Here is a 24709-nt window from a genome sequence, read left to right on the forward strand (position 1 = left end):
TCGTGTGCCCGTGTGTGACTGCGTGTGTCTCTGTCTCTGCATGTGTTTATGTGCGACCATGTGCCTGCGTTTATGCATGTGCGTGTGTGTTTATGTGCTTTGGGAGTGGTTACTCAGTGGCTTCCGCAGGTTTAACAGTAGGCTTAACAGTAGGGGTCTTAGATTATACAACCGATTGTATTTGATACTTTACAAAGATTCCCGGAAGGGGAACGAGGCCAACTTCGTATTAGCTCAGCCTGAAGTAATATTAGAATTTTTCCACGATTTTCTTTCTTCCTTCCCCAACCCGGTTAGTTCGCCGCCATGCCACACACACACAGAACCACACACAACTCGGGACCAAAGCGAGTTCCCTTCCCCCAGCGCCGCTGAGCGAACGTATGTGTCTCTCACCCACAAAATTCCGCACAATGTTTCTCTCTCTTGCCCCATTTGTTTCTCCCTCAACCAGTTCCCAGCAACACCCCCACCAATCCACCCCACAACACACCCATTCCTCTTTCTCTCACTACCGCTGCCATTGGACGGAATGAAGTCAGCTGACTTCCCATTTCACTCCACGAATTGGAAAGAATGCTGGCCTTATAACAATCTAGTTATTAGATTCAAAAGTCTGGCGCAGTTATATATATAGATAGATAGACAGACAGATAGATAGATATTGATATATGCATATATAAAAAAGAAATTATATGCACTTATCCGGTGCTGATAGCTCACGGTGTGCAGGACAGAGGTGCCGCGTGTGATCATGAATTCTCTCTATCATAACCCCTCGCTAGCTTGTCACATCCCGGGCAGTCAAGACCTCTTACCCAACTCTTTCGACCCAGTTCGGCACTTCAGCGCCTACGGAGCCACGGTGTCTCAGAACAGGATCTACCCGAATCCCTACTACCCGCCGGCGCAGGAGAGCCCGTGGCCGAGCCGACCGTCTTTCGATTATACTTTGTATCAAGAGAAAGATCTCTCCCAGCCTTCCTCCTCGTCCTCCTCCTCCTCCGCTGCCGCTGCTGCTGCCGGCGCATGTAGGCAAATTTCGGAAAACTCCCGGGCAGACGGTCCCAAGCAATGCTTTCGGATTTACCCATGGATGCAACGAGTCAACTCACACAGCGGTGAGTGCGCACGTTGAGAACAGACCCTCTGGGTTAGAAAACAAACCATAACCAGAGCAAGTGTCCACGCGCACCCGTGCATGTATATTTTATAATGTGGATATGATGGTCTCCCACGTAGCAAACTTGCAAAGTGGACAGGAAGGGAATATCTTATGTGGAATGTAGACATTTTTTAAAGAGATGTATTCCCAGAGAGAGAGTATACGCAAGGTATCTTTCATATCTACATCATAAATGCGCGAGAGAAAATATAAGGCATGTGGATGAATAGGCAATTGAACCTAAGGTCTTTTATGTGAAAGATCTACATTGTGAGCCAGTAATACACAAGGTATGTTATGCCTCAAATAAAAGCAACAATATGTGATAGAAATTATGTGCAATGAAGATTTAAAAAAACATTATTACAGTGAACGGGACATGGATATATACTGCAGTGTGTGTCAATATTGCAGGGAATGACATACAGGATATTTTAATATTAATAATTTTAATATCCAAAATAACACACACACACACACAAAATATTGGAGGACCTCAGCAGGCTCCCCATCATATTGTGTATGTTATTCTGGATTTCCAGAACCGTCAGAATATCTTGTGTTTATTATTTTAATATGTACATCGTATGTAAGCACAAACATTTGAGTGAGAGCTTATTTAGTGCAGACGTAATGATCCACACACAAACACAAGAGACTTTAAAATGTTCATTATATAAAAGCATCAGAGAGAAGATGTGTAATGCAGGCAAACATGTGTGAGCCATTGTAAGAGGAAATACACAAGATATTTCTACAATCTCTGTTCTCATACTGAATAATGTAGATAAAATGTGATCAGTTATTAGAGAGAATGGTACACAATTTATTTTAATATCCGTGTTATATGAAATCATAAATATGTGAGAGAAAATATAAGTGATAGAGATCACCAGAGTGGGCAGGTAAGTGCAAAATCTATTAATATCTGCATTATGTGGGCTTCCAGCCAAATTTAGAAAGAATAAAGCAAAAGATGTTTTAAAATCTACATTGAATAAAAGTATGTGGAATGTGAGCCAACTTAGAGAAAAATACACAAGTAAACACAAGATATTTAAAAATCTATATTGTATGAAAACATATAAAACCTGAAAGATGTGTAATACAGATCAAAATGGAAGCTTTCATTAGAGGAAATCTTACACCAGATAAACACAAGATATCCTCATAGTATGAAAACATGCAATGAAAATGTCTAGAGTACATGGTTTCACTATATTGCATGGGAAAAATGTAAGTATATCTGGACACCAATGTCTTTGTGACCTCCTGATATGTATTCTGAGGTTGCATAGAGAAGCAGAAAGAGGAATATAGTACCACTAACAGCTACATGCAAAATGATCGCATATTCTACACAGAGTAAACATAAACATACTGTATAATGAGACGTTTTAATGCCCACATTCTATATAGAGTGCAGATGTTACATGGAGGGTGATATCAATCATAGTACAAAATTGATATGTATATGTATATTCTTATAATACCTCGTACATGTAGATTTCACAGAAATGTGCCTAGATATGAGAGAGATTGGGGTTTATATCATATGAAGAAGAGTATTACATTTTAGGAAAGTGAAGATTAGTGAATACAGAATGATATATCTACATTGTATGAGAAAGTTGCATATAAAATGTATGCAGGTAATAATAGAAATATTAAGGTGCACACTCTGCAAGAAGCATGCATATAAAAAACGAGGTAGAGTGACAGTGTACTATCTACATTATATGAAGTTAAATGCTTTATATATGAAATTTATAAATATGTATATGAGAGAGAGATATAGATATGAGAGAGATTGGGGGTTTATATTGTATAGAAAAGAGTAAATATTTGCATATGGGAAATACATATGGTTGCAGGGAATAGTGTCTCTATTGTATAAATGGGGTTATATGATATATATAAAATGCCTATAGATTTAATGCATAGAGAGGTACTTTACTCCATTAGAAGCACGAACATCAGATATAGAATAAATATTCATATAAATTAGAATTTATATCTACATTTTTTGAAAATGTGTTAAATGTTATTTTCGTAAGTACCTAGATATGAGAGAAATTAGTATTTATTTTCTATAACGAGTAAATGTTACATTTAAGAGAATTGGGAGAATTATTGTTATATGGTTAAGGCTTAATTGTTTTACATAGTACATTATACATTGTATATAGACTTGCAGAGAGTGACACATAATTGAGTACATTTGCTATATTAAATAATACAAATGTTAAATATGGAAAAAAAACTAAAGAGGAATTAGTAAGTACGTAAGGGAAAAATTCCGTAAATATTATAGAAAGTACAATTTTATACGCAAGATTGGCAAAAATAAGCAGGAATAAATCTTTATTACATTAAGAGTATTATACAGATAGGCACATGCAAGGATATTGTATAATGAATTAAAAACGGTCAGAGAGAGAGAGGGCAGGTGTGTGAAAAATACAAACTCCTTTTAACGTGAGGGAAATGGGGGGCAATCATATATTTGGAGAAAGCCATAAGTTAAGGCGGGAGAGACAAATGCTCTGAACAGAGTGGAAAAGAAATATTAATTTGTGTGGCTAAAGTGTTGGTGTCCAATTTAACAGGAAGACTAACATATATGAGGCAGGAGAGAAGGATCCACTGAAAAATCAATATGTCTTCAAAAGCAAGTAGAAGATTAACAAATATATCATAGGGTAATATATATATATATATGTATCTACAAAGTTTCATACAAGCACATACAGTCACAGAAATAGGTTTAACAAAGTCCACTGACATTATATAATGCTCCTGACTTTAATTTACATATAACATCAAATGTCTGCACGGGCTAGTCTGTAATATCTGAAGCAATCCTTCCTAACTTTTGTAGACCTGGGACCTAGGGAATTTCTTTTAAATTAAAAAAAACTTAACTTAAAGAATGTAGCACTGGTTTGGGTAGACAATGGGTTAAAACGCAATTGAGCCACTACATTCAGGGACGAGATCAAAAGCATCACGGCGCCTTCAGAATATTTTGGTCAATAAATTGAAACATAATTTTGGAAGGGGAAAGTGATGATTTATATTTAAAAAATTAACAGTTCTCGTTTTCTTTCCCTTTTCCTCCCTCTGTCACTTTAATCACCTCTCCTCCATTCCCCTCCCATCTGTGTTCTTCCTCCCCACTCAACCTAACTATCTCCCCTCCCAAATCACCTCTGGCCTTCTCCAAGCTTCTTTCCTTCTGCCAATCTTACCCCTCCACAACCATCTCCCCTTCTCCCTTAACCACCTTTCTCCTCAACCAACACTTCTCCCCAATCATTAACCCGCAATTATCTCTCCGGCTCCCCAACCATCTATCCCTCAACCACCTCCCCAATCATTCCTCTCTTCCTCAACTACCTCCCTCTCAACCATCTGCCCCGCCACTCAATATCTCTCCCATCATCCTGATCATTGTCCCTTCAACCATCTCTCTCTCTCCCCAACCATCTACCCCTCAAACACCTCCCTTACCCAATCATTCCCTTACCCTCTACCTTCTCCCCGCCCTCAACCCTCTACCCAACCAACTACACCCTCTCTCAACCCTCTCCCTCATTATCCAACCATTTTACCCTAAACCATCTGTCTATTTCTCTACCCTCTCTCTCCCTTCTCCCCCTCCCCACCCCACCACGGGGGCCGGGGAGGAGTGTGTGTGTGTGTGTGTGTGTGTGTCTCTGTGTGTGCGCGCGCGCGCACACGCGCGCGCTCTGTGCCTTCTGCAGGTGTGGGCTACGGCTCGGAGCGCAGGAGAGGCCGCCAGATTTACTCGCGGTATCAGACCCTGGAACTGGAGAAGGAATTCCACTTCAGCCGTTATCTGACGCGCCGCAGGCGGATCGAGATCGCCGGCGCCCTGTGCCTGACAGAGCGTCAGATTAAAATCTGGTTCCAGAACCGGCGTATGAAGTGGAAGAAGGGGGGCAACAGCGAGCGGCCGGCGGCGACCGCCGAAGCACAGGAGCCGGCAGGGGAAAATGACCAGGACAAGGAGAAGCGGCCCGCCGAGCAGGAGGCGACTGATCTAGCCGCCAAACCTGGCGATCTTTCCCAGTGAAACCCCCGCCCCACCAGTTTGTGGTATCCCGATCACACACATTCGTAGTCTACCAGATCGTCGGTGGCGTGAGAGAGTGAGAGAGAGAGAGAGAGAGAGAGAGAGAGAGAACAAGAAAGAAAGAGAGAGGGGGAGAGTGAGAAGGGAGAGAAGAAGAGAGAGTAGATGGGGGAAGGGCGGAGGGAGAGAGAGAAACTGAGGGCCGAAGGGAGAGGGGGACAATGGAGATGGGGAGAGAGAACGAGAGAGAAGGTAGGAGAGTGAGAAAAGAGAGGAGGATAAAAGAGAGGAAGAGAAAAGAGCAGGGGAAAGAGTAGGACAGCGGGATAGGGAGAAAGCAAGAGAGCGAATAGGGAGATAGAGAGAATGGAGAGAGAGAAAGAAATTGGAAAGAGCAAGGAGAAGGGGAAGGGTGCGAGAAGAGAGGGAGGGAGAGTGGCGATGGAGAAAGAGAGAGATGAAAAGTGGGAAGGGAAGAGAGGAAGGGAGAGAATGGAGAGAGAGAGAGAAAGAAAGGCGAGAGATAAAATAGGAAGAGTGGGTGGAGTTGGAGAAAGAGATAGAGACAGAAAGAGGGATAGAAAGAGAGAGAAAAATGCATGATTGGGCTTGTAAAAACGTGTTGTGCAAAGCCATAAAGAGGAAAATGAACCCCCCTGCCTCTCAGCTCTAGTGACAGGGGTTCCGTTCCCACTGTTTGTGTGTGTGGGGGGGGGCGTGGTGGCATATTCGTGGGACCGTGGGGAGAATGTGATGGAATCGGTTCAAATGTGTGGTTGGTGATCGGCACGGACCTGATGGACCGAAGGGCCTGTTTCTGTACTTGCGCTCTCTCTCTCTCTCTCTCTCTCTCTCTCTCTCTCTTTATCTCTCGCTTACTCTGTCTCACCGTTCCCCATCTCTCTCCCCCGTCTGTCTGTTTCTGTCTGTCTCTCTCTCTCACTCCCTCTCTCTCTCTCTTTCTTTCTATCTATCTGTATCTCTCTTTGTCTCTTGCTCTTTCTCTGTGACTCCAAATTTTGGCAAAGAGGATTTAACGTTGTTGGAGGCTTTTTAAAAAATTAAATGTGGGACAAAACAAGATCCCGCTAAATTTAAAACAAAAACTCCAAGTGAAGAAAGAAAGAGAGAGGGGGGAGAGGGAGAGAGGAGAGAGAAATAGAGGGGAGAGAAGGGGTAGAGGGAGAGAAAGAGAGAGAGGGGAGAGAGAGATAGAGAGGAGAGAGAGAGAGAAAGGCGAGGCCAGTCCCCACCCACACACATGCATCCATTTCCTCTCCCTCGCTTAAAAGCACACGCATAAACTTACAAAACCCGGTCTACGCGGTTAGATTAATATGTAATAAAAGACTCCTAGGAAACAAGTTACACGGCAGACGCTATACTTTAAGGCCGGACCGTTTCCATGCGCCGGTTTTGCCTCGAGTTTACAATTCCGAATCCATACCCAAGCCCCGACCACCACCACCACCACCACCCTCCCCAAAGTAAACCCACAACAACGAAAGAGAGAAAAAAATAAAATCCTACTGCAAATCAGGAATTGGAAATAACCCAACCGCTCAATCTCTCTCGTTGTCTTTGCGGTAAGGGAAGAGCGTGAATTTAAACGTAACACTCCCCCCCCCTTCCGCTCCGCACACACCACCACCACCACTAGACACATTTCCCCGCAAACAACTAAACAGAACTGATCCCACGCTGCAGAAAGGCGCGAGTTCACGGTTAAAAAAAAACGGAAAAAATGCAAATCGTTACTCTCAACAAACCCGTGAACAGTGAATATAAGGCTATTTCGGAACGTGTGTGAGTGCGCGATTATTTGCAAAAAGGAAACGGCATCTCCCGCATTGTTTATGCTCCAGACAAATGTTAAAACCCGTCTACAGCAAAATAAAATACTTAAGCTGTTATTCTAAAATAAACCGAACTAATTATTATCCAAAATCATAATGTTTAGTGTCCTGTAAAAGATTTCTTGAGGGGGAGGTTAGATGTATGTTCTGCTTTGTCTTAACCGGCACTTCACAGAATGCCGAACGTTTGGATAATCAGGGTTGCAGCACGAAGGGACATAAGTACATAATCCCAGCAAAGGTATTGCACGCAGATATGTAGACTTTGTAAACATATTATCCAAACAGAATTGTGTTACAGATATAGTTTCTCAAAGAGAAAAATGTGTACAGATGCACGCACAGTGAAATGAAACAAGTTTCAAACAGAGACGTATACAGAAACACACACACACACATACACCAAAACAGTACAAAGTCGCAGTAGAAATGTAAACGGAAATGTATACAGATACACACACAACACAGATAATAATTCTCAAAGCAGAAATGAATAGGGATACACATTAAACACAATAACTACAAATGCGCGCACACACACACACACACACACAAATATACAAATCATCAAAGCAGAAATATATATAGATACACGCAACATGGAGGTATATATTCGGAAAAGACAAACAAAACACTCACACACACATACCTACATATATATATATATTCACACACACACACACACACACACACACACACACACACATATATATATATTTCCAATACAAAAATAAGTTACACGGAACACAGAAGCCATGTTTTTGCATGGCGTGTTGCCGTATAGACATGTGTACCAAAAAGATATGTATACTCGGCAACACCATCTCAAATAAGTACGCAAAGTCAGAAACGCACAGATGCTACGCAGCAAAGTAGCACATGTGTAACACATGCATAATTATACACAAATAGCAAAACGATACAAGTTCTCAAAGCACAAATACAGATATGTGGACTCGCAGACGAAGTACAGATGCATATGCATCGATCGATCCAGAAGGAAATACACACGGAGAGACAAGCGCTGGTAAACACAACGTGAGGGAGACAGGGACACAGGGCAACAATCACAGAAACACAGAGAGCCATCAAAAGTGGACGGATACAAACACCTCGTCTACAGCCTCAGATACAGATACAACCGCTCCCCGATGCACATGTCATAAAGTTTTAAAAAAAAGTTTTGTTACGGTTCTGTTTTGTCGAGGCGCTGTAAATCTCAGACAGCAATAAGTAGAAGTAAATGTGGCAGAATCTGCCTAGGATTTACAAGGCCCGGGACTGTCCTTGGGGTTATATGAGACAGAATGCACTGAGCGCTTCCGCTTCCACTCGAAGCAAGATTTTTTTTTAATAAACGTTGAAATATTTGTGGAGGTGTGTCAATGGGTTAATCCTGCCTTTATCAGTATTTATATACGCGGAGAGAAACAGAGGAAGAGAGAGAGAGGAGCGAGGGGAGAGACGCCGAGACTTTCTATTTGTATCTGTGTGTGTTACAGAGAAAGAAATTTACAAGGATGTTGACGGAACTTGAGGGCCTGGGCGATAGGGAAAAGTTGAATAGGTTAGGACCCTAATCGGAGATTTGGAGGTGAGTAAGGGAGATTTGATAGAGATATACAAAATTATGAGGGTTATAGAGTAAATGCAAGCAGACTTTTTCCCTCTGAGGTTGAGTGAGACTAGAACTAGAGGTCATGGGTTAAGGGTGAAAGGTGAAAAGTTTAAGGGAAATTTCTTCACTCAGATGGTGGTAAGGGTGGGAACGAGCTGCCAGCGGAAGTGGTGAATGCGGGTTCGATTTCAACATTTCAGAGAAATTTGTATAGATATCTGGATGGAAGGGTATGGAAAACTATGGTTCAGGTGCAGGTCGATAACACCAGGCAGAATAATAGCTCGGCGCGGACTAGGTTGGCTGAACGGCTCGTTTCTGTGCTGTGGCACTCCATGACTCTAAATGTGTCGTCGGCCCGAAACATCGACTGTTTATTCCCCTCCATCGATGCTGCCATAGTTCCTCCAACATTTTGTCTGTGTTGCTCAGGACTTACAGCATTCCAGCATCTGCAATATCTCTTGCTTCTATGTTTGTATCTGTGTTATGTGTGTGTGTGTGGGGGGGGGGGAATAAAAAAGGAAATGTATCTATATCTGTATTTAGCTGTGTGTATTTGTGTTTGAGTGGGTGGGGAAGACAGAGATAATGTATTAATTTCGATATCAGTATAAAGTGCGGGGCAGTGGGGAAAGAGTAAGAGAGAGAAAGAGAGAGACGTGTAAAGAGAGAGAAAGGGGCGAGATAGAGACAGATATAGATATAGTTGATATGCAAAGCATGAAAGGAGAAACTTTATAGGAAGTTTGCAGAAAGTTCTATTCACTGACAGGTTAAAGAAAGTTTTCTAGGATGTGAGGGGAAGAGTGAGTGAGAGAGAGAGAGAACGTGTGTGTGTGTGTGTGTGTGTGTGTGAGAGAGAGAGAGAGAGAGATGGGGGAGAGCGAGAACACCTGGCGTCTGTATGCATGCATGTGCAAAAGAGGGAAACCGTCTATATCGACCTGCTTGCTTGTTTGTGTGTGGGAGTGTGCGTTTTTGAGAAGGGAGAGGAAACAGATCGTGTGTGAATTTCTATAACAGTATTATGTTCGTGAGGAGAGAGGGAGAAAGTAGAGAGATGAAGTGTACATTTTTCTAGCAAGGTAATACGTGCATGAGAGTTTGTGTCAACATCTATATCTGTGTGTGTATGTGTGTAAGAGAGAGAGAGAAAGAGAAGGAGAGAGAGAAGACGGAGATAATATGTGAATTCGTATATCAGAATTATGTGCGTAGAGAGAGAAAGTAGAGAGATGAACTGTACATTTCTCTAGCACGGTATTACGTGCGTGAGAGTTTCTGTCTACATCTATATCTCTGTGTGTGTGCTTGTATCTGTGTTTGTGTGTGAGACAGACAGAAATAGGGGAAGGGGAGAGGGGGAAGACAATGAGAGGAGAAGGGACTGAGAGGGGAGAGAGGGAATGAGTGAGGGGGAGAGAGTGAGCGTGAGTGAGAGAGAGAGAGAGAGATTGAGAGAGAGGAGGTCGCCGCTCTCTCCCTGTCCAACACCAGATGTCGCTACAAGTCCACCTCTGCAAGTTCAATAAAGTCGACGTGTGGCCCAGTGACAGCGACGCGGACAGCTTAGTGATGCTGCAGGAGTGATTCTCCCTCGGTCTCATAAACTCCCTGTCCCGGGAAGGGGAATGGCAGAGGTGGAGTGTGAGGGTGAATGCAGATGGCGGACAGAAAGGGGAAATGGGGAGGGAGATAAAGAGAGGGGAACAGAAATAGAAATTGGACTGAAAATGGGATAGAGTGGGTGGATGGAGGAAGTTGGGGGGGGAGACAGAGAAGTTGAAAGGAAGAGACTGAGATAGGAAAAGAATTATAGCGGAGAGTGGGAGGGAAGTGAGAGGGGTAGAAGAGGGGAGAGGAAGAATGAGGGGATAAAGTGGAAGGAGATGAGAGAAAATGGGAGGAAAAGAGGGAGTGGAATATACAAACACACACATGCACACGTTATAAGGCATGCAAAATATCAATTAATTCCTAAACTGTACTGCCCAAGAACATTTGACAGGTCGATTGTACCCTCTCTCCTTTCCTCTGTTCATACACTTTACACTTTCTTTACCTTCCTTTCTCACTCCCCTCGCCCTCCCTCTCTCTCATCATGTCTCCCACCCGGGAGATGTATCAGCGGTAACTTATCCCTCAGTGAGTCTAAGTCCTGGTTCTGGACTTCCCTCCCCAAAAGTGCTGTGGGAGCATCTTCCAGTCCTCTCACAGACTGTGGAAGCTCTGAGAGGTGTCCCCACCCCAGTACTGGGGGGTGTGGGGTAAATAAATATTAGTCACACCTGAACCCAAAGAGTGAATTGGAGTATCCCAACATTGAAACTAGTGAACCCTATATGATGTTGGGGTTGTTGAGACTGGAATTAAGGATTAAGTTTCATATTCCTGATCTGTAGACGGTGGAGAGGTGATGGGGCGGATGTGGATTGCATGGACTAACTCCACCAGAGCAGTTGGGGAGTGTTCCATCATACTCATGACTTGTAGACGGTGGAGAGGTAATATGGTGGATGTGGAGTACATGGCCAAACTCCACCCGGGCTGTGGGGAGTGTTCCATCACACTCCTGACCTGAAGAAGGTGGAGGGGTAATGTGGTAGATGTGGAGTACATGGACTAACTCCACCTGGGCAAGTGGGGAGTGTTCCATCTCACTCCAGACCTGTAGACGGTGGAGAGGTAATGTGGTGGATATGGAGTACATGGACTAACTCAAACTGGGCAAGTGGGTACTGTTCCATCATACTCCTGACCTGTAGACGGTGGAGGGACCTTGATGCTGTTTAGTCGATTGGTTGTTATTATTGGTTTTCTAGTTGTTTAATATGATTTGTATATGGAATTTTATATGAAATAATAATTATTATTATTATTAGTTCAGTTGACAGCAAGTTGATTGGCATGAACATAGAGCTAAAGGGTTTGTTTTCACGTTCAACTCTGTAACGTTCCTGTTACTGGGTACGTGATTGTGCATGGAGACTTCTGTACTTCACCAATAAACCCAATTCTGTAACATCATCCCCGGTGCCTTGTAGTTTAGTTTGACATGGTAATTTTCATTCCCACTTCTCTCCTCATGTACCACCAAGGTCAATGTTCTACCCCACTGTTATCAGACTATTAATGATGAATGTTGTCTTCTTGAGGCAGTGCCTCCTGTAGGTACTACTGATGGCAGGGAGGGATGTATCACTGATGTATTGTGCTAAACCCATTATTCTGTGCAGCTTTTTATGGCTTGGTATGGTAACTACTCTGCCCGAGACTGCCAGGAACTGCAGAGAGTTGTGCACACAGCTCAGCATCTTCTCCATGGACTGGGTCTACATTTCTCGCTGCCTCAGTAAAGCAGCCTGCATAATCAAAGACCTCACCCATACTAGACATTCTCTCTTCTCTACCCTCTCCCATTGGGCAGAAGACACAAAATCCTGAAAGCACACACCACCAGGCTCTATCCCACTGTTATAAGATTATTAAATGGTCCCCTAGTATGATAAGATGGACTCTTGACCTCACAATCTACTTCATTTTGACCCTTTCTTCTTATTGTCCACCTGCACTGCACTTTCTCTGCAACTGTAATATTTCATTCTGTTTTGTTTTACGCAATTACTAAATTGATGTACTGATGCGATGAACTGATATGAATGGGTGACATGCAAAACAACATTTTTCACTGTCCCTCAGTACACCTGACAATAATCAAACAACTTACCAGCTGGGAGACACGAAAGAGACAGCAGATTCTAGAAATCTAGAGCAACACACATGAAATACTGAAGGAACTCAGTATCCGTGGAGGCAAATTGACAGTCAATGTTTTGGGCTGAGACACTTCATCAGGACCGGAAAGGAAGATGCCAGTATAAAAGGAGTGGAACAAATTCAAGGTCTGTAGTTCAAAGTAAATTTATTATGTGTATGCTACCATATATTACCTCGAGATTCATTTTCTGGTAAGTATGTACAGGAAAATGAAGAAATACAATAGAATTTATGAAAAAACTACACATAAACCAAGACTTAGAGCAACCAGTGTGAAAAAGGAGCCAAACTGTACAATAAAAATAAAAATACTGAGAGCATGAGTTGTAAACAATCCCTGAAAGGGAGTCTATGGGTTATAGAATCAGTTCAGAGTTGTGGTGAGTGAAGTTATGAGGCCAGTTCAGAGCCAGTCCACACTGGTTCAGGAGCCTGATGGTGCATGGTAATAACCGTTCCTGAACTTGGTGGCGCTGGACCTAAAGGTTCTGCAGCTCCTGCCCGATGCTACTAGTGAGAAGCAGGCATGCCCCAGATGGTGGAGGTCTTTGATGATGGATGCTGCTTTCTTGTGACAGTGCTCCTTGTAAATGTACTCAGTGGTGGGAGAGTTTTGCATGTTATAAACTGGGCTGTATCCACCACTTCCTGTAGACTTTTCTGTTCCTGGCCATAGGTGTTCTCATACCAGATCAGGATACTCTCCACTGTGCATTTATAGTGGTTTGTCAAAGAGCTGGAGGATGGAAGGTGGATCCAGGAGGGGGAGGGAGAGAATAGGAGTGATGTAAAAAACTGGGAGGTGATGTGTTATTTAGCAATGTAATATTTACAGCACAGAACTTCACAGCAAAGGAGCAGGCTCTTCATTCTACAATGTTGCTCCACATTAATTAAACACCTATCTGAACTAATCTCTTCTGCCTACACAACGTCAATATCCCTCCATTCCCTGTGCATTCATCAGTCTGTCTAACAACCTCTTAAGCATCTCTGTCATATTAATGCTGGTTAATGTAAAACAGTAAGAAAAGGTTTTCTGAGATTTCAAGCACACTACAGCAATGTCAAGTTTATTGTCACACACACAAATACAAATGTGCAGAGGTGCAGTGAAAAACTTACTTGCAGCAACATCACAGGCAGAGAGCATCAGAAACACAACATTCACAAGAAAAAACATAAAACACAATTTTTACAATTTGTTTCCTGACTGGTTGCATTATGGGCTGGTATGGCAATTTGAATGGGCATGTAACAAATGCAACTGTAACGAAAACCAATTTCCCCTGGGATCAATAAAGTATGACTATGACTATGACTATGAACATAATAAGCTGCAGAGAATAGTGGACTCTGTCCAATACATCATGGGTCCATCTCTCCCCACCATCAGTAGTGTCTACAGGAGGTGCTGCCTCAAGAAGGCAATGTCCAAATTATGAGGGATATAGATAGAGTAAATGCAAGCAGGCTTTTTCCACTGAGGTTGGGGGACACTACAATTAGAGGTCATGGGTTAAGGGTGAAAGGTGAAATGTTTAAGGGGAACATGAGGGAGAGCTTCTTTGCTCACTGGGTAGTGAGAGTGCGGAATGAGCTGCCAGCACAACTGGTGGATTTCAACGTTTAAGAGAAATTTGGATAGGTACATGGATGAATGTGGTTTGGAGGGCTATGATCCGGGTGCAGATCAAGGGGATTAAGCAGGTTAATGGTTCAGCACAAACTAAGTGGGTCAATGGGCCAGTTTCTGTGCTGTAGTGTTCTATGACTATGACTCTATTTTATCCCATCAGCTCCCATCGGGCAGGAGGTACAGAAGTCTAGAGGTCCACGCCACCAGGTTCAGGAACAGCTACTTCTCTTCACTATTCAGTTCTTGAACCACTACCTCAGTACAGCAACACTGTGACCATCTACTCGCTCCCTCATCTATTTGACAAGTTTCATCCTCATAAAAGAAACCTTTACTGAAGTCCATTGAAACTTGCTCAGTTTGCCATTATTTTATCCTTTGTAATTGCCCCTTGCATTTCCTCACTTCAGAGTTCAGCCATCTGAGGCTTCCTGTTTCCCGCTCATTTATTGAAGGAAGGGAGAGACCTTTAAAAGCCCCCAGTACTCTATAAAACTCCAAAATCCCCTTGCCAACACATCAACAATAGAGTGACCAACTAATGAGGTTTGATCTCCTATTGTGCTGAACTAATTAAACTAGTAATTAATCACTTAATTTGGCCAGTCTGTCCTGTTTACACAACGTTCACATCAAAAATCAAGGATTAAGGATCAACTTTATTCACCATATATATTTACATGCATTAGGAATTTGCTGTGGTGTGTTGGTCAGGACACAACATTCAACAATTCTAAAGAATCATATAAAATCAAGTTAGAAGTTAAAGTACAGATATGGAATAAAGTTTGCATAAATACATAAATACCAGCATTATTAAGAGTGTTTTAAAGTGTTTACAGTGCAGTAGTGACTAAGGTAATAGAGGATAGTGGAGAGGGGACAAAATAGCATGGTTGATCAGATTAACTGCTGGGGGAAAGGTTTTTTTTTAAGATGGCATGAAGTTTTTGTTTTAAAAGCCCTATACCACTTTCCAGGAGGGCGCTTTAGGAAAATGCAGTTTGTGGGGTGGGTAGCATCTGCAATGGCCTTTTTCCTGCTTGCCCCTTTGTCTTGGACACACACAAGTCCTGCAGTGACGGTGGACTGCATTCAGTGACCTTTCCTGCTGGCCTGACAGTTCACTGTAGTGTTTGCAGATTGTGAAGGGGTGCTGCATCAAATCAGACGGTGATGGCTCAGGTGAGGATGCTCTCTGTGTAGAATTGCACCAGGATGTTCTGGGAAGATGGAATTTTACCAAATGTACAAGATACATCTTTTGATGAGCCTTTGTGTTAATGAAGGAGATATGGTTCTCCCACATGAGGTCCTGTGGAATAATGATTCCCAGGAACCCGAATGTTGAAACAGTGTGAACAATTATGAGTAGATGGAGACTCATCCATTCATTGCAGATTCATGTGCCTGTCTAGGAGCCTGTTAAACACCTCTATCATTTTTGTCTCCTCTACCACCCCTGGCACCCACCACTCTGTGTTTAAAAATCTTGCCCCGCACATCTCCTTTGAACTTACTCCCTCTCACCTAGACAGTTCAACCCTGCAGAAAAAAGATACCAGCTGTCTATTTTATCTATACCTCTTATAAACCTCAATCAGGTCTCCCCTCAGCCTCTGCCACTCCAGACGAAACAACCCAAGTTTGTCCAAATGCTCCTTATAGCTCATACCCTCTAATCCAGGCAGCATTTCGGTGAACCTCTTCTGCATCCTCTCCAAAGCCCCCACTCCCTTCCTGTGATGAGTCAACTAGAAATGAATGCAATACTCCAGTTAGGGCTTAACCAAAGTTCTATAAAACTTCCTGACTCTTGAACTCTGTGCCTCAACTAATAAAGGCAAGCATGCCGTACACCTATTTTACCAAATTGATTAACCTGTGCAACCACTTTCAGGGAGCTATGGACTTGAACCCCAAGAGCCGTCTGTTTATCTGTGACCCTTAACACTGCATTAACTGTAAACATGATTCTGCAAATCCAGAGTAACACTCACTGGAGGAACAGCAAGTCAGACAGCGTCTATGGAGCGGAATAAACAGTCAAAGTTTCAGGCTGAGATCCTTCATCAGAAATTTGCAGTGCCCACCCATTTCAATTCCACTCCCCATTCCCACACTGACATGTCAGTCCGTGGCCTATTCTACCGCCACGGTGAGGCCACTCTCAGGTTGGAGTAGCAACACCTTATATTCCATCTGGCTAGCCTCCAACCTGATGGATTGAACATTGATTTCTCTATCTTCTGGCAATTTCTCCCCCACCCCTTCCCTCTTTTTCCATTCCCCATTGTGGCTTCTCTCTTACCCCTTCTCTTCTCCTCACCTGCCCATCACCTCCCTCTGGTGCCCCTTCTCCTTCCCTTTCTCCCATGGTCCTCTGTCTTCTCCAATCAGATTTCTCCTTCTTCACCCCTCAACCTCTTCCACCTATCACCTCCCAGATTCTCACCCCATCCTCTCCTCATCACATCACCTGCTAGCTTGTATTTCCCCTCCTCCACCTTCTTATTTTGGCTTCTTCCCCCCTTCCTTTCCAGTCCCAATAAAGAGTCTCAACCCGAAGTGTCGACTGTTTATTCCTCTCCATAGATGCTGCCTGACCTGCTGAGTTCCTCCAGCATTTTATGTGTGCTGCCATTAATAGTGTCCTGTCCCTTTACATTTGATCTCCCAAACTGCAACACCTCGCACTTGCCCAGGTTGAACTCAACCTTGTCATTTCTCAGCCTAGATCTGCAACTGGTCAATATCCAGCTGTTTCCTTTGGCAGTCTTTTACACTGTCCATAACACCACCAATTCAATATGATTTAGGATGGCCTCAACTCCTCTTCTGCTCCACTTTCCCACAGCCCTCAATCTCTTGTCCTTCCCTATATTTATGCAACTCCACCTTCAACACATCCAATGATCCATCCCCCACCACCCTTGAGAATTTCAGAGATTCCCTTTCCTCAGAGAGAAGAGGTCCCTAAAACCTCAGTGTTTACTGACACCGTCCCCAAGCTTGTAACCCCATGTGCCCTCACGCAAGCCCCTCCAACTAGTGGAAACATCCCCACATCTCTCCTCTCACCTCTCCTGAAGATTATGAAAGGACATTCCTATTCTCCTAAACTTCACAAAATACAGACCCAAACCTTCCAACATCTCTTGATGGGACAACTTGACCATCCCAGGTATGATCCCACTGAAGCTCCTGTGGACTGCCTCCAACGGTTCTAAATCCCTTTTATTTGGGTATATTTAACACAGAGGTTGATGATTCTTGATTAGTAAGAGCATCAAAGGTTACGGGGAGAAAGCAGGAGAATGGTGCTGAGAGGGATAATAAATCAGCCATAATGGAATAGTGAAGCAGACTTGATGGACCAAATGGCCTAATTCTGTTCTTCTGTCTTATGGTCTTAATTTAGATTCAGGGATCTGAAAGGTGTGCAGTATTCCAGGAGTGAGTTCACTGACCCACTGTACAACTGGAACACAGCCTCTCCCTTCTCAAACTCCAACCCCTTTGGAATAAGGACTAACTTGTTATTTGCCTCCTAACTCCTATCATATCTGCCTGCTGGCTTCTTGTGACCCATGCACAAGACAGTCTCAATCCCTTCACTCATATGCAGTAAAGGCAAGATGTTTACAGCGATTGTTGGATAGAGGAGCAGTGTGTTTGGAGAAAGGCTTTAGGCCAAAGGGTATTCACAACATTGCTGGGAACAAAGAGCTAAGGGGGGATGCAGAGGAGATTTACTAGGATGCGCGTGGATTAGAGAGCGTGTCTTATGAGGATAAGTTGAGCGAGCTATAGGGCTTTCTCTTTGGAGCTAAAAAGGATGAGAGGCAATTCAGAAGTGTATAAGATTATGAGAGGAATGGACAGAGCGGACAGCCAGCACCTTTTTTTTTTTCAGGGTGGCAATAGCTAATACTAGAAGTCATCCTTTTAAGGTGAATGGAGGAAAGTTTAGGGAAGATGTCACAGGCAGGTTTTTTACACAGAGAGTGGTGGGAGCCTGAAGTGCACTGCCAGGGGTGGTGGTGGAGGCTGATATATGAGGGACTTTTAAAAGACTGTTAGATAGGCACTTGGATGTAAGTAAAATTGAGGGTTCAGGGCTGTGTAGGAAGGAAGGATTAGAATGATGGTGGAGTAGGTCTACAGATCAGCACAACATTGTGGGCCAAAGGGCCCGTACTGTGCTGTACCGTTCTATAGTCTAAGTCAGGGGTACTACAAGCCAAGAGGGTATCTTCTCCAAATATTTCCAGACTTAAAAGGAACTCCCCAGCCAGCAGCCCAAGAGAAGCCAAGTCAAGTGGTGATTCCAATAAAAGCAGAGGGCTTGAGGATCCTGGGTCAACTTCAAAGCCTGCCTGGAGAGGACAGCTGACTTTTATAAGGGAAACTGATATATAGTTATTGCCCTACTTGTAACCTGTCGGTGAATAGAACTCCTCTATAACTTCCTATAAAGTTTCTTTCTCTCTCTTTATTCACTCTTCTTCACTGCTTCCTCTATCCAGATCTCTCCCTTTCATTTAGTCTCTGTTTTAAATTAATCCCCTTTTACTCTACTGTCACTTCATGCCTGTGTTTCTGTGTCACTGTCAGTCTTGTATCCCTGTTAGCTCTCTTCCACCTCCTGCAGTAAAGAGAGAGAGTTTCTGAGTATGTCACTGAGACAGTGCAACAGTTACTTTGTATGTGAGTGTGTCAGAGAGTGTCTGACACACAGTGCACTTTCATGTGTGTCAGAGTGTATCAGGTACACACAGTGTGTGTGTGCGTGTAATGTCAGACACATTGTGTTTCTGGGTGTCTCAAAGAGCATCAGACACATTGCGTTTTCGTGTGGGTGTGTCAGTGTGTTTCTGTGCGAGAGAATGTTTCCCATTCACCATGTGTGTGTCTGAGAGTGCCAGACACACTGAATGTTTGTGTGTTTCTGGCAGTGGCACACTGTGTGTGTGTGTGTGTGCGTGTGTGTGTGTGTGTGTGCTCTTTCTCTACTCCTCACCCACCCACCCCTCCCTCTGTCCCTTTAACACATCTCTCTCTCTCTCTCTCTCTCTGAGGAAAATATAGACGTGTCGTCGGATTTTTATTTTACCGGCACTCTGTCCGCTCCGAGCTGGTAATCATAGCCGGCGACTACGGCGACCCCGGGCGACACACCCAAACACACACACACACACACACACACACACACAGCGACTGTTGCAAACACTCTTCCAGTCCGCCCTCAGCGATCCATCTCCACGCACAGACAAGTTTAAACCGATACTCAACCTCTGTCGTCAGTCGCGCCAGGGAGTGAGAAGTGTCGACCTGTCAGCTGAGCGGCGCCCAAAGAAGTCCCGGGACAGGGATCCCCGCCTCTCCCGCTGCTCTACATACCAAGACCCGATCTTCCTCTACGGCGCAACTTCACTTCAAACAAAAGCCCATCAAATACGCCAAATAAATAAATATACACCCCGCCACCCAGGATCCTCAACTCAATTCAAAACTCCGGGACTTATTTGCGGGAAAAGATCTGAACCGCGTCTCCCCATTGGCTGAGTTCCGAGACACGTGGGGGGTGGTGGTAATCCTAGTGGGGCATAAAGGCAAATTTCCTGGGGTCGCTGGACGACGGATGCGCAATTGCCCTGGGAGGTTTGGAGAGAGAGGACCCGCGGGAACAGGCCGTTCGGCCCTCAAGTCCGTGTCAGACAATAATACACTACCACCCAAGAGCGGTAATGCAACAGATTGCATTAATTTTCGTATTTTTCACTTCTAATACTGGGGAGGAGGGATGCGCGCAGTATAGGAAGAGTGTGGTGGCTTTGGAGAGGGTGCAGAAGAGGCTCCTTATAAGCCATGAGCTATAAGGAGAGGTTGGACAAACCTGGGTTGTTTTCTCTGGAGCGGTAGAGGGTGAGGGGAGGTTTATGAGGTTATGAGAGCTGATAGAGTAGACAGCTGGTATACTCCCCAGGGTGGAAATGTCTAATATCAGAGAGCATACATTTAAGGCGAGGGGGATTAGTTCAAATGAGTTTTTATTTACATACAAGTGGTGGGTGCCAGGAATGTACTGCCAGGGGTGGTGGAGGCGTTTAAGAGGCTCTTGGATCGGGACATGGATGTGCAGGGAATGGAGGCATTTAGACACTGTGTTTAGGCAGAAGTGTTTTGTTTAGTTAGGCGTCATTAGCATTCAGTTCAGCAGAATATCGTGGGCCGATTCCTGCACTGTTCTGTTCCCATCAACTTCCCCCAGATTCCACAAACTTGGGGGTGGGAGTGGGGGCAACTCAGATATTTGGGATGAGGGAGGAAACCAGAGTACCCAGGGGAAGTTCACATGACCACGGGGAGAACGTGCAAACTCTACACACACAAAGACACACTCACACACACAGAGACACTCATAGTCATAAATACTCACACTCAGAGGTGGAGTTCGAACCTGGGTCTCGCGCTGGAAAACAGCAGTCTACCAAAGGGCCAACTAGGGGTTTGGAAAATATCACTTAATCACCTCAACACCACCCGGGACAAGGCAGCCCACTTGATCAGCACCACTCGCCACTCTGCCTTAAACACCCCTCCCTCCACCACCGGCACAAAATGATTGCAGAGTAGTGTGCACCGTCTGCAAACCCCACTGTGGTCACTCACTCAGGCTACTCCGACAGTCCCTCCATTAGAACTGGGAAGCTCCCTCAGTCAACCACGCAACAGCGGGCCAAGGTTTTGTATACGTAGGACCCAGGGCAGCTGGGAAAATCCCTCCTCGTTCCTCACTGCCCTTTCAACCGTGCAGCGTTCCCTCCCTCACTGTTTCCTCATCATCATCATCCTCCCTCCTTAATTTCCCTCCCATTTTACTCCCTTCCCATGGGGATCCTACCACAGCGCCCCTTCCTCCTCACCACCATTCCCTTGGCAACCGCCCCCCCCCCGCACACTGAACGCCCCTCCCTCACTGCTTCTCCCAATGCATTTCCTCCTCACCACCCCTCCATGCGCAAACCACTCCTCCTGCTCTGGGATGTGTGTGTGTGGGGGGGGGGCGGTTGACGGGTGCTGTTGAGGACGCTGACTTCCAGACGGCCTCGGTTTACAAACAGGTGTAGGTCCTCTTTAATTAAATTCAGAGGAAACGGACGTTAATCCGACAGCAGAACCCCTCCCACTCCACCACCCCGGAGGCACTGACACACCGAGGGCGTGTTCCTACCTGCGATGAGCGAATGGCCTGTGGGCAGAGAGAGTGACAGGGATGAGCTCACATGAGCCAATTCCTCTCACCCGCCCACCCCGCAAGGCAGGCGGGGTTTGGGGATCTGGATAGTCTCCAAGAGCTCGCTTCCCCTTGAAACTGCAACTCGCGCCTTGATCTGCGTATGTAATGACAGAGGAATTTGGAGCGGGATTGGGCATTCGGCCCCTCCATTCTGCTTTACCACTCAATCCACCGTGGCTGATCCCAGCTGGCATCTACTCTGGGAAGTCCTACAGAACAGAGGGAGCTCGAGGTACAGATACACAGAGAGATCAGTAAATGACAGGGGAGAGTTGTAGAACAGAGGGAGCTCGGGGTACAGGTACACAGAGATACTGGTAAATGACAGGGGAGTGTTGTAGAACAGAGGGAGCTCGGGGTACAGGTACACAGAGATACTGGTAAATGACAGGGGAGTGTTGTAGAACAGAGGGAGCTCGGGGTACAGGTACACAGAGAGACTGGTAAATGACAGGGGAGTGTTGTAGAACAGAGGGAGCTCGGGGTACAGATACACAGAGAGACTGGTAGATGACAGGGGAGTGTTGTAGAACAGAGGGAGCTCAGGGTACAGGTACACAGAGAGACTGGTAAATGACAGGAGAGTGTTGTAGAACAGAGGGAGCTCGGGGTACAGGTACACAGAGAGACCGGTAAATGACAGGGGAGTGTTGTAGAACAGAGGGAGCTCGGGGTACAGGTACACAGAGATACGGGTAAATGACAGGGGAGTGTTGTAGAACAGAGGGAGCTCGGGGTACAGGTACACAGAGAGACCGGTAAATGACAGGGGAGTGTTGTAGAACAGAGGGAGCTCGGGGTACAGGTACACAGAGAGACCAGTAAATGACAGGGGATTGTTGTAGAACAGAGGGAGCTCGGGGTACAGATACACAGAGAGACCGGTAAATGACAGGGGAGTGTTGTAGAACAGAGGGAGCTCAGGGTACAGGTACACAGAGAGACCAGTAGATGACAGGGGAGTGTTGTAGAACAGAGGGAGCTCGGGGTACAGGTACACAGAGAGACCGGTAGATGACAGGGGAGTGTTGTAGAACAGAGGGAGCTCGGGGTACAGATACACAGAGAGACCGGTAAATTACAGGGTAGTGTTGTAGAACAGAGGGAGCTCGGGGTACGGGTACACAGAGAGACCGGTAAATGACAGGGTAGTGTTGTAGAACAGAGGGAGCTCGGGGTACAGATACACAGAGAGACCGGTAAATTACAGGATAGTGTTGTAGAACAGAGGGAGCTCGGGGTACGGGTACACAGAGAGACCGGTAAATGACAGGGGAGTGTTGTAGAACAGAGGGAGCTCGGGGTACAGGTACACAGAAAGACTGGTAAATGACAGGGGAGTGTTGTAGAACTCAGGGTACAGGTACACAGAGAGACTGGTAAATGACAGAGGAGTGTTGTAGAACAGAGGGAGCTTGGGGTACAGATACACAGAGAGACTGGTTACATAAACACAAAAATGTCAGGTGATTGGAGTAGAATTGAGGTCATTTGGGGTGGAGATCCTCACAGAGAGAATGGTAAATGTCAGGGGATTGGAGGAGAATTGAGGGAATTTGGGATGGAGATCCTCACAGAGAGACTGGTAAATGTCAGGGGATTGGAGTAGAATTGAGGCAATTTGGGGTAGAGATCCACATAGAGAAACCGGTAAATGTCAGGGGATTGGAGTAGAATTGAGGGAATTCAGGGTAGAGATCCACACAGAGAAACTGCTAAATGTCAGGGGATTGGAGAAGAATTGAGGGAATTTGGGGTAAAGATCCACACAGAGATACTGGTAAATGTCAGGGGATTGGAATAGAATTTAGGAAATTCGGGGTAGAAATCCTCACAGAGTGACCGGTAAATGTCAGGGGATTGGAGGAGAATTGAGGGAATTTGGGGTAGAGATCCTGACAAACTGACTGGTAAGTGTCAGGGGATTGGAGGAGAATTGAGGTAATTTGGGGTACAGGTACACAGAGAGACCATTAAATGTCAGGGGATTGGAGTAGTATTGAGGTAATTTGGGGTAGAGATCCACACAGAGAGACTGGTAAATGTCAGGGGGTTGGAGGTGAAATTGACAGAATTCGGGGTAGAGATGCACACAGACAGACTGGTAAATGTCAGGGGATTGGAGTAGAATTGAGGCAATTTGGGGTGGAGATGCACACAGAGATACCGGTAAATGTCAGGGATTGGAGCAGAATTGAGGTAATTTGGGGTAGTGATCCACACAGAGAGAGACCGGTAAATGTCAGAGGATTGCAGGAGAATTGACAGAATTTGGGGTAGAGATCCAAACACAGAGAGACCGGTGAAGGTCAAGGGTTTGGAGTAGAATTGAGACAATTTGGGGTAGAGGTGCACACAGAGATACCGGTAAATGTCAGGAATTGGAGTAGAATTGAGGGAATTTGGGGTAGAGTTCCACACACAGAGAGACTGGTGAAGGTCAAGAGATTGGAGTAGAATTGAGGCAATTTGGGGTGGAGATGCACACATAGATACCGGTAAATGTCTAGGGATTGGAGCAGAATTGAGGTAATTTAGGGTAGGGATCGACAGAGAGAGAGACCGGTAAATGTCAGGTGATTGGAGTAGAATTGAGGTCATTTGGGGTGGAGATCCTCACAGAGAGAATGGTAAATGTCAGGGGATTGGAGGAGAATTGAGGTCATTTGGGGTGGAGATCCTCACAGAGAGAATGGTAAATGTCAGGGGATTGGAGGAGAATTGAGGGAATTTGGGGTGGAGATCCTCACAGAGAGACTGGTAAATGTCAGGGGATTGGAGTAGAATTGAGGCAATTTGGGGTAGAGACCCACATAGACAAACCGGTAAATGTCAGGGGATTGGAGTAGAATTGAGGGAATTCAGGGTAGAGATCCACACAGAGCAACTGCTAAATGTCAGGGGATTGCAGTAGAAATGAAGCAACTTGGCGTAGAGATCCACACAGAGAGACTGGTAAATGTCAGGGGATTGGAGAAGAATTGAGGGAATTTGGGGTAAAGATCCACACAGAGATACTGGTAAATGTCAGGTGATTGGAGTAGAATTTAGGAAATTCGGGGTAGAAATCCTCACAGAGTGACCGGTAAATGTCAGGGGATTGGAGGAGAATTGAGGGAATTTGGGGTAGAGATCCTGACAGACTGACCGGTAAGTGTCAGGGGATTGGAGGAGAATTGAGGTAATTTGGGGTACAGGTACACAGAGAGACCATTAAATGTCAGGGGATTGGAGTAGTATTGAGGTAAT

The 24709-nt window shown here is 45.0% G+C and overlaps 2 protein-coding genes across 3 annotated transcripts in view; both read left to right on the forward strand.

Moving 5' to 3' along the window:
• LOC140191598 (homeobox protein Hox-C8-like) overlaps positions 1 to 24709 on the forward strand; it is a 129691-nt gene that overhangs the window by 48745 nt on the left and 56237 nt on the right. The window contains exon 1 of one of the 2 annotated variants that reach the window (XR_011883856.1): positions 19841 to 19904. The exons of the other annotated variant lie outside the window; for it this stretch is intronic. The gene's annotated coding sequence lies outside the window, so the exon portion shown is untranslated. Of the gene's footprint in view, positions 1 to 19840; positions 19905 to 24709 lie in introns of those variants that run through there. 2 annotated transcript variants of the gene reach the window in all.
• LOC140191600 (homeobox protein Hox-C6-like) lies at positions 755 to 7208 on the forward strand. Its single transcript, XM_072249142.1, has 2 exons — positions 755 to 1121; positions 4933 to 7208. The coding sequence occupies exons 1-2, from the start codon at positions 755 to 757 to the stop codon at positions 5262 to 5264; spliced, it is 699 nt and encodes a 232-aa protein (XP_072105243.1). The 3' UTR covers positions 5265 to 7208.

Source organism: Mobula birostris, chromosome X, assembly GCF_030028105.1.
Source record: "Mobula birostris isolate sMobBir1 chromosome X, sMobBir1.hap1, whole genome shotgun sequence".
Classification (NCBI taxonomy): Eukaryota; Metazoa; Chordata; class Chondrichthyes; order Myliobatiformes; family Myliobatidae; genus Mobula; species Mobula birostris.

Bases quoted from the DNA above. Each gene is read 5' to 3' on its own strand.
- LOC140191600 (XM_072249142.1), top strand. From the start codon at position 755: ATGAATTCTCTCTATCATAACCCCTCGCTAGCTTGTCACATCCCGGGC. The intron at 1,122-4,932 runs GTGAGTGCGCAC...TGCCTTCTGCAG, and splicing joins ACGAGTCAACTCACACAGCG to GTGTGGGCTACGGCTCGGAG.